The 13,860-nt window shown below is 41.2% G+C and overlaps 1 protein-coding gene across 4 annotated transcripts in view; it reads left to right on the top strand.

Annotated features, from left to right (window-relative positions):
* Positions 1-13,860, top strand: part of LOC109951175 (disks large-associated protein 1-like) — a 169,065-nt gene that overhangs the window by 109,704 nt on the left and 45,501 nt on the right. For all 4 annotated transcript variants that reach the window (XM_020585495.1, XM_020585494.1, XM_020585496.1 and 1 more), the window contains exons 4-5: positions 4,475-4,689; positions 11,562-11,757. In XM_020585495.1, coding sequence (XP_020441151.1) covers positions 4,475-4,689; positions 11,562-11,757 — 411 coding nt within the window. The remainder of the gene's footprint in view (positions 1-4,474; positions 4,690-11,561; positions 11,758-13,860) is intronic.

Genomic DNA, 13,860 nt, shown 5'->3' with positions numbered 1-13,860 from the left:
CTCATCATTCAGCCACTGACTGTATTCACTTCTGCAGCTTGACACCCGGTCCCACTTCTACCTGATTATTCATTTCCTTGTTATATTTCACTGTAATTAAACTTAGCACTGCTTGCACTGAAGTCAGCCACCTGGGTCCATCATATTTTTGTGACTCGCTCACCCCTGTGTTCGAGCCGATCTAACAATATGGGAGAGATAAGATCTCTCTTCCTAGTTCCTGTCAGTACTCTGGCTGCAGCATTTTGGATTATCTAGAGGAATTGTTGTTGTGGAATTGTTTCCCACATAGTGTATAATCCATTAATGTAAATTCAAAAGTTATTAGAAAATTGTCAGACAGAAGAGGGTGTTGAGGAAAAACTATTAAGTGTTCAGTTTCAATGCCATATGTCAGAACAAGATCAAGGGTGTGATTAAAACAGTGAGTGGGTTTGTTTACAGTTTGAGAAAAGCCAGTTGAGTCTAATGAACTGAATGCACTGTTGAGGCTGTCATTGTCAGCATCTACATGGATATTAAAGTCACCTACTATGATTATTTTATCTGTACTAAGCACTAAATCAGACAAAGTCTGAGAATTCAGTTAAAGTCTGAATAATGGGCAGGTGGACGGTATACAGTAACAAATAGAACTGGCTTTTGAGTTTTGTATTATGGGGGTTTCAACCACATAATCTGTAAAAAAATGGAAACAAGGCTACCGTAATAAAACAGCAAGAACAAGCATGGCAGACTGAATGCATTTAACCTCTAGAGTCCTGAGCTTTGGAAACCCAAGCTGTGCGGTCCTCATATGAGGACGCAGGGACTCTAGAGGTTAAGTTGCCTAAAATATACATTTTCTAACCACTGTTCTTAACTTAAACCTTATGTTACTCAGGAAATAGACCATGAAGATTAATTACAACCACTAATCCACAACCTAAATGCATAAATATGGTTCATTCTTCAGACCGTGGAATCTGGGTGATATGTAGCATATTTCTTCTTACATACCTAAAACTTTTCAGCTAACTTACGATAAATCCACATGAAGTAGAGCTTAACACATAGGACTATTTTGGGTGGCTGATCTCTTTTATATTAATGATAATTAGCAGTTTCTTTATTTCAGTATTCTGCTTAATACAGCCTATGCAATATTAATGTAGATGTGAATGAGACTGAATAAATACATGAAGGAAATTTATAAATGAAAAGTGGGATGTAGGCTGATGGTCAAAGTGACAAGACAATTCCTTGAATTTGGCTTTTTAGGTTATTTGCTAAAAAATAAAATTGAACATTAGATGATTCAACTTTTTTTTTATCATTGCAAAGTCTTGTGTTTCACACATGACCTATACTGGCTATGTTGAGTACATAGCCAGTATAGGTATATTAAAAAAAAAGTAAAAATTCCCCACTCGCCCCACTTTGGAGCGGTCTTATTCCTTCCTTCAAGCTTTGGTCCTCTACCAGAGGCCTGGGAGCTTGAGGGTCCTGCACAGTATCTTAGCTGTACCTAGGACTGCACTCTTCTGGACAGAGATCTCAGATGTTGTTCCTGGGATCTGTTGGAGCCACTCTCCCAGTTTGGGGGTCACAGCCCCCAATGTTCCTACAGTATTACCATGGGGACCACTTGTGCCTTAACCTTCCACATCTTTTCTAACTCTTCTTTCAGCCTTTGGTATTTCTCAAGCTTCTTGTGTTCCTTTTTCCTGATGTTGCTATCGCTTGGGATTGCTACATCTATCACTACGGCCTTCTTCTTCTGTTTGTCCACTACTACTATGTTCGGTAGGTTGGCCATTACCAATTTCAGTTTTTTAAATGTGGGCAAAATCATCACAATTAAAAGACGCAACAGCTTAAACTACTTCAGTCTGTATGTACTGAATTTATATAATACACGAGTTTCACTATTTGAGTTGAATTGCCAAAATAAATGGACTTTTCCACAATATTCAAATTTATTGAGATGCACCTTTATATGATAAAATATTTATACATTATTACCTCACACTGTTTCATACTTGACAATGCTCAGATAGTATTGTTACTGTCAGAAGGCAAGATGCAAATTTAGTAGTTACTAAACACTGTGGTATGTTATACTCTTGCCAATCTCTGCAGTAGCCTGTGGTTGTTGACGGCCATTGCAGCCTAATCCAGCTTGTAAATACTGGGGGCGGCTGTGGCTCAGGAGGTAGAGCGGGTCGTTTCCTAACCGGAGGATTAGCGGTTTGATTCCCGGCTTGTCCAGTCAACATGTCGAGGTGTCCTTGAGCAAGACACTGAACCCCCAGTTGCTCCTGGTGATGTCACCGGTGTGTGAGTGCAAATGGGTGAATGGCCGAATAATGTGAAAGCGCTTTGAGTGTGCTGTAAAAGCATAGAAAGGCGCTATATAAGACCAAGACCAAATGCAGCCAAGCTTCCTCTGACACTGTCAAAAACCTGAATATAAAAAAGTGGGAAATAGCCATTGCACCATGTGAGATTCTCTTATGAAATGTATTTTCTCATTAGGTCCCTGCTCATTTTGCTCATTTCCAGCCATTTAATGTTTAATCTTGGGTACTTCTAGATTAGCTTGGCACCTATCATAACTCCAAATAGTTTGTAATTATTTCAGAATGATAAAACCAGAGAGCCTCTTCCTAAAAACGATAGGATAGTTCGTGAACGCGCACAACTCCTGCTGCCATTGTTGTCGAAAGCGGACAGAACAACCAACCACAGTGGCATTAATTGATTTCAATTCCTCCTCAATAGATAGGTAAACATCAGTATATGTACCGATGAAAAGAGATGTGTAACACTCTAAACAAAGCAGGTAATTGAGAAACCCCATATTTTAACTGGTACAATGCAGACATAGTAACTTCTCCAGCCTTACAACAATTCTCTCTAACATTATAGAAACAAGGCATTAACAGACATGCAACCTGTCTTTTTTTTATTTTACTGTTAAGTCCCACCGAGTAGTGGAAACATCACTCCCTTTCAAGTAGCTTCAAGGTCGGTAAATCCAACCGGTGGTTGCTGCATCATCCCCCACATGACCACATACAGTCCCAAAATAGTGAAATTAATTCCAACTGGTATTGTATCACCGACAAAAACATCACGGATTGTTAATCCGCTTGTTAACTGGCAACACATCAGGTGCGGCACTGGCCTCAAGCAGTCAAAACAAACAGGTACTGTGCTCCGGGGGAATCCAGCGTTGATGAACTGACCACTAACCGGCCGGCTGTTTGTAGGTTAGACCCAGTCAGGTAAAACAGTAAGTCCCGGTACATGTATTTTTGTCCCATCCTCTGGTCACAGTGCAGCAGCAGGAGGTAAAATATATCCACAAAACTATGCACAATTGAAAAATTCCACTTTTAGAATGGCACCATTGGATATCAGGCAAACGCACAAACGCATAACTGCCTGGCCATTATGACCATTCAAGTAGATCCTTAAACTATCACATAATACTTAATAATACACATTATTACTTAATAATAATTTTGTTAGAAAAAAGTCTTGCAAGCAAGAGTTTGTGAAACTTGAATGAACAGTCGCTTCTGCATGGATATACTAGAACATATGTTCACCTCATTTTTTGAGCCTTAGGTCATGTCTGAGATGATAATTCACCGCTGTAACATTGTTGATAAGTCAGAAAACAAGGACAAACATGCCATGGGGTCTTTAAAGCAACATGTAAATTTTTATTTACCTTTTTTTTTTCAAGCAAAAAAGTAACCGCTTACATTGTGAATATGTGGTCAGTAAATCCAGTATAGAAATTTGTTCTGAAGTTTTCAGAGTTGTGAAGATCCCCTAGTAGATCAGGCTAACTCTCTTTAGCAGGCAGCTACTGTACATCTTGTTCAGAGCAGAGTAAGCTATGAGCAAGGACTCTGGTGTTCCCATTGCACATTGAGAGTACTGTGTTCTCATGTCATCTCCCATGAGGAAATAGGTTCCTAGTGCCAAGATGCAGAACTAAACGGTATAAAAACAGTCTTGTTCCTGCTGCCATTACCCAGTGTAATAGGCTGTAGCATTCTTCTAGAGTCTTTCATGGTTTCATGTCTTTTTAATGTGATCAATAAAGGAACCTGAACCTGAGCCTGACCTGAGCTGACTCCTGAAAAGCAGATGTATGAATTAGACAGAGAGAAATGTCAAACTGACCAAAGCTGACCCATACATGTACTGTACTGTTCCATGTTAATTAGCCAGCAGAATGTACCACAGCACTGCGGGAGCTTTGTATGTCTGCATCTGTGAGAGAGTGAAAATGTCAGCCATCAGTTTTTTGGATGCTCTGTTTTGTGGGTATCGTTGCACTGCATGCTAGCTGTGTTTCTGAGGTTCCATGTACCATCATGACTATTTAGTTAGCCAGTTTGGTGGCTGGGACTCAGACAGCAATGGAGTGAATTCTCCTGACAATGCTCCTCTGTCCCGTCTGTCTGGTCACCAGGTACCTCAGGATGAGTGGAGCGGCTTCTCTCCTCTAGGAAAGGAGGATGATATCCCCTGTCGGAGGATGAGGAGTGGCAGCTATGTCAAAGCCATGGCTGAGGACGACAGTGGAGACTCTGACGGAAGTCCCAAACCCTCCCCCAAGGTCCAGGCACGCCGAGCCAGTTATCTAAAAGCCACACAGCCATCACTGACGGAGATGACCACCCTACAGTAAGATTTCTCTTCTCCTAACATGACATCATTACCATGACTATCAGACCTCATCTTTTTTAGTTCATTCTTATCCTGTGTTTAAATCAGGCTCAAATGTTAAAATTTTACATTGTTTCAATCGCATCAAAATGGAATGCTATAATTTTTGTATTGTGTTTTTTTTTTTAACTGTGCATGTGTTAATAATACACATGAACAAACCCAATAAATTATTGCTTTACTCAGTTATATTTTTAGGTACATTTTAAACGGAAAGATTTATTATCAGTTAATTTGGTTCGGGTACAGTAAAAGCACATTTTCTTGAAATGCACAGACCATACTGAGGTCCTGTTGTGGATATCACAGCCTCTAGCAGTCATCATATAGGCTAGCAAAAAACAAAGCAAAACATGTTATTCTCTTTACTGCTGTTTTAGCTTATTTTACATGAGACCATCTGAGCCTAGGTGGCATGGTGATGCAGTGGTTAGCGCTGTCACCTCACAGGTTCTGGGTTTGAACCTCAGCCAAACTGGGGTCTTTCTGTGCAGAGTTTGCATGTTCTCTCTGTGCCTGCCTGGTTTTTCACAGGCACTCCAGCTTCTTCCCACAGGTTTATTGGCAACAGGTAGATTCCCTGTAGGAGTGAGTGTGGGTGTTGTCTGCCTCTAAGTGTCAGCCCTGTGATAGACTGGCGACCTGTCCTCTTGCCCAAAGCCAGCTGGGATTGGCTCCAGCCCATGACCCTCTTCAGGATAAGCGTTATAGATAATGGATGGATAGATGGCTCTCTGGGCCAAATGTTACATATGATTTCAGCATGCCATCCTACTTTCTTCTGTCCTTTTAAACTCAGTTTAATATTAGTGCAGTAGCCTCAACATTCACAGATTGCAGTAATGAGGCTTTAAATCCATATAGTGCCTTATATAGTATGTATATTCACTCAGGTTTTGTTCAATCCTGAGCAAAGAGTGTTGTTCCTACCTCTTTTGTAATTGTGTTTTTTATTTTGTCATTGTGTTTTGTGAAATGTTATTGTGGTTGCACCTCAGGTCCACTGTAATTTTCATTGGCTGAAACTAATATTTATATGATATCCATTACAGTGGTCTCAGGATGTGAAAGAAGTAAACCCAATCTTAGGTTCAAATTCAAGTCTTTTAAGTAGAATTCAGTTGAAGAAATGTGAAATCTTGCAACCCTGATATGGCTGGTTAAGGTAGCCTCAGTAAGTCTGTCCCTGAGAGAGGTGTAATCTTCAGGCTTGAGCTGCAGCAAGAAGCCAGAAATAACACATTTGTCTCATTATGCTTTCACAGGTGAGTAATTTTACAGTGAGTAGTTGAGGGACTCAGCCTGATGTGCTGCTTTCTCTGTTGTCTCCTCTTACTGTGTCATGTACACACCATATCTCGCTCTGTCTGTTTATGAGCTGACTGGCTTCTGTTGGCTTAAAACCAGCCCACATACTGTAGAGCTAAAGATGAATATTGCTTGAAGCTATTCTGTTTTTCTGTCAGCAACTCAGTTAACAGTTTGTGTTTCTGTCAGGTACTTGGTTCCTTTCACTTTCAGATCACTCATTCCTTTGTGAGTTCAAACAGTTTCAGCAGAAGAGGGTTGTTCTGAAGAGGGATATCGGTCAACTTTCTGGTTCTTGGGCTGGGTGGCTCCCTGCCTTATGTGGCCACATTTTATTTAATTAAGCACTTTTGGATGGATTGTGATCATATGGGCCTTATTCTGTACTACTGCTACAGCAAAAGTCTAAGACCTGAAAACATTCAGTTTTGGCTTGTCACCAGATAAGTCAACCCTGTTTAATTCACTGGTTTGTTACACGTGTCTTAAAGTATGGCAGATGTGGAGGAATTTATTGCTTCTCCATCAGAGGAGATTTTAGATGCTTGCACAAAAGAACAGTTGCTCAAAATAGCAGAGCATTATGAGACTGAGATTGGAGACAAACATCTAAAAGCAAATGTGAAGGCAATATTAAAAGCAAATTTATTTGAAAAGAAAATTCTGTTAGAAAACACATCAGCTGTTTTCATCAGTTCATTTTGTTTCGTTAGTTACAACCAATTTAACATTTATACAGCAGAAGGAATTGCTTATGTTGCACGTGATAAGTTTGTCCAAAAGGCTGAACTGGAGAAGCAAACGCATCAACAGGCCAAACTATGGATTGAGCAGCACAGATTTGAGTTAATTAATGAGGGCAAACTTTGAGCTGACACTGTACTTCAGAGTCACAGTCTGTAACAGCCTTTGATGTGCTGGGTAATTTACACCTCTTGTCAAAGTTTTTAGAAAAGGATCCCGAGTCTTTCTTTTGTTTGTTTGAATGTGTTGCTGATGCATGTAATTGGCCAAACTCAGTGCACACACTGAGTGTGTTATCAGGCAGGGTTTGGGAAGCATTTACGTCACTGACTACTGCAGATAGTCGTAAGTATTTATCTGTAAAATCTGCTGTTCTGAAGGCGTAAGAGTTATGCCCAGAAGCCAACAGTCAGTGGTTTAGGACTTAGGGGAAAAACAGAGCAAAGCAGACATTTGGAGTTTGTGCGAGATCTAACAACTCATTTCACCCACTGGTGTTCAGCAGCTGATGTGTTTGATTTTGAGGGTTTGTGTGAACTTATTGTGTTGGAGCAGTTTAGAAACTCTGTGCCTTAGCATGTTGCCACTTATATCATTAAGCAGAAAGTGAAAACTGCAGCTGAAGCAGCAGCCCTCTCTGATGTTGACACACACAAGTTCCTTTGCAGAGCTTAAAAACAGTAGTTCAAAGAGGACAGTAGTGGTAGAAATTGGCACTCTTTGGGTTGGATGACAGAAGCAGTCAGTTTGGTAAGGAGGCCAATAATTCATGTGAACTGGACAGAATCTATAATTATTGTCAGAAGATGATCATTGGAAAGCAGGTTGTTCTTTGTTTTGTGCTTTGTTTTGCTCCAGTTTTGTCAACCCACGTTTTTATCAGCCATTCAAGTCGTATATGGATGCCTGCCATGTTGGTGCTGGGGCTGTCCTTAATCAAGCAGAGGATTTCGGGGTAGACAAACCAATCAGCTTCTTCTCAAAGAAGTTGAGCTCATTTCGGTTGGAAACAAAAGCACCGGCTCTGCTAATGGCTATGAAACATTTTGCTGTGTATATTGACTGTAGTAGCACGCCTGTTGTTGTGTACACTGACCACAACGCACTGGCCTCTGTGCAGTGTCCTAATCAATTAATTGGGTGGTCATTATTTATTCAGTCATATTGTCTAGACATACGCCATGTGAAAGGGTCTGACAATGTGGTGGCAGACGCGTTGTTTAGAGCTCCTGATTTGTGATCGCTTAATGTTACTTTGTTCTTTGGTTCCCCTCTTCAATTGCTTCCTAGCTGCACTGGTTGCTGAGGTGGAGCCTTGCTGCAAGGGTTGTTGGACCTTGGAAGGTGACATAAGCAGTTTAACAAGCAGGTTGTAATGTCCACATTAGAAACAGTTTGGTAAATGTATAAAATTATGTGCTTTGTTATTAATTGTATCTTCAGGAATTCCTTTTGGGATTTTGTTCTTGTGGAGGGGGGTGGGACCATCCCCTGACTCTGGTTACTTGTTCTGTGTTTTGTGTTTTCTGCAGCAAGTAGTAGGAGGTGGAGCCAGTTAGGCCAGTTAGAGGCACCTGGGCCCAGTGCTTCCTGACTATCAGTCTCCACCTATCCTCAATCCTTTGGAGCTCTCTTCTCTCCCACACAGCTGGATTTAGTTTTATTTACCCAACATTCATTACATCCTACTTTTTTCACCCATCCATGCACACTTTCATTACTGTTTATACTGACAATCACACCCCATGGTATTTTGTGTTGTTATTTTATGGTAATTTCATATTGTGTTAAAATTAGTTGCTTATTTACCTTCGTCCTGCTCCTCCTGTTGTTTTTGCCATGGCTTTAGAGCCATGTTACAGGTATCACTGTAACATAGCCCTATTAGTTCTGTTAGTTTTTCTTCATAGCTTTGCCTCAATAATCAAATGACAAATTTTAAATCAAGTATGATATTCTTCACATTTTTTTTTCTGTGCAAAGTTACAGCACTTCTCCATCTTTTCCTATGAATAATCGTTTAACACGGTTTAGCAAATGATTACATTTCCTCCCCGCTATTGCCAAGTGCTTACTCAAGGGGGATTTGTTGGGTTTTTCCTCTGTAATAATAACAACAGTAAGGTCTAGACCTGACTTTGTAAAGAATCCTGAGATGACTTTATGATTTGGTGCTATACAAATAAAATTTGATTTGATTTGATCCTTTGTTTTTAAGGCATATAGGAAAAAGGCAGAGTATGAAAACTCAGAGGAATAGTTTCAGAGCCAGGTACACCTTTCAGATTGCTCAAAAATAGCACTTTTTATTTGGTTTTACACACTAACAACCCTATCTACAACAACATATAACAACCCTCTTTGTTCTTAATATGAGCTGCTAATAATCCACTTCAATAAATTTCCTCCTAACTGAAATGGTACAGTTTTATCAGTAATGTTTGGGACAGGCCAAAGGGTTCTGTCGATCTCTCAATACCATGTGTTATTATAATCACTCCAATGTCAGTGAGTCACTTCCTGCTCCTAGACCCTTTAAATCTGTGAAGTTATCTTGTTTGCACTGAATAAGCCTGAAAACTAGCTGGCTCCCGAGGTTTGAGATTACGGACATGTTGCCATGATAACAGGTCCCGCGAGACCTTTGAAAAACAATCAGATTCGGGATTATGTGAAATTGTCAACAAAATGATCCGGCTAACTTGTTAATCCACAAACACCCCCCTGATCTTTTGGCTCTCTGTACATCTCACAGAACCTGTTGTCATGGTAACCTGTCTATTCTCTCAAACCTACTCAGGAGAGAATTGCTTTCAGATTTATTCAGTGCAAACAAGAGTTTTTCAGATTTAAATGAACAAGAAGTCTGTTCAACTGTGGATGTGCTGTTTAATCAAGTGACCTACTACTATACAGAGAGAATTGTGAGATTGCCAGGAATCTTTGGCCCATCCTGACCTGTTCTCAGTTCCAGTCAGGAGGGAATCATTTATTTATGTGGACTGTTAGCGTGGACTGTCAGGCCCAGACAAAGAGGAGCTGTGGTCTTACTACCACACAGTCAGGGTGCATTGCACTTTCTAAGAATCAGAATCAGTTTTATTGGCCAAGTATGGTGAACACACACAGAATTTGACTCTAGTACAGAGGCTCTCAATCAGTGTGCTTTTGTAAAACAGAATATGTGCATTCAAATAAGAAAAAACTGGACAAAAGAAGAGAAGACAATTTATTTATAAATATATGTATGTATATAGTCTACAAGAGCTTTCAGATATGTATATACAATGGTTATATTTACAAGTTAATCCACTGGTGGTGCTTGCTCTTATCCTGTACATGGATTAGCTGTTAATCACAGTGATGGCATGAGGAATGAAACTGCTGTTGTCTGGTTGTTTTGCCATACAGTGTCCTGTAGCGCCCTCCAGAGGGCAGAGGTTCAAACAGTTTGTGTCCAGGATGTGAGGGATCTGCAGAAATCTATTTTACTATATATACAGTTGGTAATTCAGAAAATTTAGAAAGAGCAAGCTATTCAAAAAGTGTACCTGGCTCTGAAACAATTCCTCATAGTTTTCACAGTCTGCCTTCTTCTTTTGTGTTTTAATTGAATTTATCTGAAGCCTATTTTCTCAATAGCTTTGGCTCATTGCTTGAATCATCGCTATCATTCTCAGAGCTTATTATGAATTTGTCAAAACACTTTATACAAACAGCACAACACTGTAGTAGTTAGAAAAACAATACACATCACCCAAAACCTTTAGCTAAAACTGTATTTCACAAGTGTGTCAATGAATAAGTCAATCCTGTCAAAATGAAATGTTCCATTAGTACTGTGTAAGTCAAGGTTCTCAAAATGTTTCTCTGTGTTGTCAGTAGGACAATGGAACATTTAGCATATCTTAAGTACTGTGTGGAAAGAGTTTTATTTTCCCTAAATATAGAAATTCAACCCAGTACAACTGAGTAATATTGAGTAAAATAAAACACACGGGAAAAACAAAACATTGGTATAGCACTGTATATTACTCAGTTGGACAGCTGAGCAGACCTGGCTCTCAAAGGTGACTACCATTACAAGCCAGCTGGACCTGCCACTGCTTAACCTGAGCAAATCTAATGCAGATGTTGTGTGTCAAGCCACATATCTGCTCTTTGTTTGGGTGAGGATACGATACTTTGTTTTTTTCTGTAAAGTGCTTTGGCCAGTGCAACACACTGTGAGAAAGCGCTATATAAAATACAGTCCATTTGCCATTTAATGGTAGGTTAAGTTTGGAAAATGGTGTTGCTTATTGTGGGGCCCTGAAGATTTGTGATGACATGGCTGCAAATGTTTTGGAATAAGAGTTTTTAACTGAAAAGAAACATCTATTTTGATCAAAAGGGCATATAGTGGGCCTGTACTAAAATGTATTACACTTAATTATATTTAAAAACCTAAATACTTGTGCAAAGAAGAAGACCTGCTTGTCTGAAATATTGACAGCCATACTGACAAATCCATCTGACGAATGCACCACCACTAAAGGTAAGGTATAGCACAGATCTGTCACATTAAAGACACTGACGGCTTCAGAAGCTGCTGTGGTTGATAAATTATTACAATGTGTGCATGCTGAATTGATTCAGCAACTATCATGTTAATGTAGTTGTATTATGCTATTTTCTATGTAACCTGGATAGTGACCACTAGTGACTGAAACAAGTATGATGCTGACTAAGTCCAGAAATAGTCTTATAACTCTACATCTCTGTTGTCCCTCGGCCAGGATTTCGACAGAGCACTCACCCAAACTGCAGATCAGGAGCCACAGTTACCTGCGTGCGGTGAGTGAGGTATCAATCAACAGAAGCGTGGATACCCTGGACCCCAAAACCCTCCTCGACCCCAAATCGCTGTTGTCCTCACCCCAGTATCGCTCTCGTAATGAAAGCTACATGAGGGCCATGAGCACCATCAGTCAGGTTTGTTGCCTTTAATTTGTCTCACCCAATCATTTCACCACAGATACAAAAACACTTGGCTATTTTATTTTCACTTAATGCCATTATATTTCATTTTTTTGGTCCGATTTATTCATCTTGGAAATTGCACTGCACTCCAAATACATACAGTATAGCCTAACTGTGAACTTGGACATGTACTGTATGAGCAGTTGCATTACTGTCTCTTTGACAGTGAACCCGTCTATAAGGGACAGGTTCACTGCTTTTAAACCAGCCTTATTAAAATATACACCATTGTATATAATAACTTATTGGCATTTTACTGCAGCTTTGCTTTGGATGTAAACACAGTCCTATCGGGTAATTGTGTACTGGAAATCCTCTTAACTTTTGACCATATCACATGGACGTCTTCAGTAAGGAGACTGAGTTTTTACATTTGCCAAGGATTTTGGATCCCAGTTTGTGCTGTGAGCCTCCCTTCTTGTGAAAATGAGATTGTTGAGGTATTGTGATTCCAAAAGATAGATCAGTGAGGCTCTATTATATTCTGTTATACAGTAGCTATAACTAGCTGCTTTTTTTTTTTTTTAGAAAGATGGCGGTGCACGCTGTTACTGTGGCTCAGTGCTCCTCCAGTCGGTGTTTTGTTTGGGGGTTTGTGTACGTGTTGTTTTCCATACTGTGTACATTTTGCTGGGCGAACAACAAGATAGGAGCTTGCTACAAGCAGAGAGTTACAGCTGAGTTTCCCCGCTTGCACAGGATACCTGTGGACATAGCAAGGAGCCCCGGTTCTCTATGGATTACCATCCCCACGGCAAGGACACGAAGGCGCCACATGAAGGAGAGGAAGCAGAAATGAGGCTGCAGGGCCGGAGCATTAGCTAGGCTACTGAGGCAACCACACAAACCACTGCTTCCCATCCCTTTTCTGATGAATGCCAGAGCACTTGTTAGTAAGATGGATGATTTGGTTGCGACCAGTTACATGATGAAGGATAGTTGGATTCTGCTGATCACAGAGACCTGGCTTCATCCACACATCCCTGACTCTGCTATCGAGTTAGCAGGCTACACAGTAAAGCACCATGATAGGACGAAGGACTCCAGTAAGAGCAGAGGAGGGGGACTATGTATTTATGTCAATAACAACTGGTGTATGAACACAGTGACTGTAGACAGTCACTGCTCCCCAGACCTGGAGTATGTGACTGTCAAATGCAGGCCTATGTACCTCCCAAGAGAGCACAATGTGGTCTTCACAACAAATGTGTACATACCGCCGGATGCTAATGCTATCTCAGCAATTGGGAGGAACACAGCCTTCAGGACAGGCGACAGGGCTCTCTACAGCGCGGCCCGAGCTAACCTGAAGAGAGGCATCAGAAAGGCCAAATTGGACTCGCTGGGAGAGGAGCTGAACCTCTTCATTGCCCGCTTTGAGGGGCAGCAACCAGACATAGCCAAACTTCACCCTGTGGCCCACAGCGGCCCCACCCTCACAGTAGGGGAGCATGAGGTGAGGTGCACGCTGCGGGCCGTAAACCTGAGGAAGGCTGCTGGACCGGACGCTGTCCTTGGGCGTGTGCTGACCCCGTGGACCAGCTGGCTGGAATCTTGACCAGGATCTTCAACCAGTCTCTGGCCCAGTCTACTGTTCCACCCTACCTGAAGTCCTCCATCCTAGTTCCCCTGCCTAAGTACCCAACATAACCAGCCTCAATGACTACTGGCCAGTTGCGCTCACTCCAGTGGTGATGGTCTCTGGCCCAGTCCACTGTCCCACCCTGCCTGAAGTCCTCCATCCTAGTTCCCCTGCCTAAGAAACCCAACATAACCAGCCTCAATGACTACCAGCCAGTTGCACTCACTCCAGTGGTGATGAAGTGTTTTGAGAAACTGGTACGGGGACACATTATGTCATTCCTTCCACCAACATTTGACCCACACCAGTTTGCATACAGGGCAAATACATCCACGGAGGACGCCGTAGCCACAGCCCTCCATGCTGTGCTGTGCTACTTGGAGAATCAGGAGAGCTATGCACGGCTGGTCTTTGTGGGTTATAGCGTTGTGGATTAAACCTGTGCAATCACCCCTCATTACCCTACTAAGTAG

The sequence above is a fragment of the Monopterus albus genome, unplaced genomic scaffold, assembly GCF_001952655.1.
Source record: "Monopterus albus unplaced genomic scaffold, M_albus_1.0 scaffold367.1, whole genome shotgun sequence".
Classification (NCBI taxonomy): domain Eukaryota; kingdom Metazoa; phylum Chordata; class Actinopteri; order Synbranchiformes; family Synbranchidae; genus Monopterus; species Monopterus albus.
Note: the sequence above shows the minus strand (reverse complement) of the source record. Positions and strands in the feature narration are given on the sequence as shown.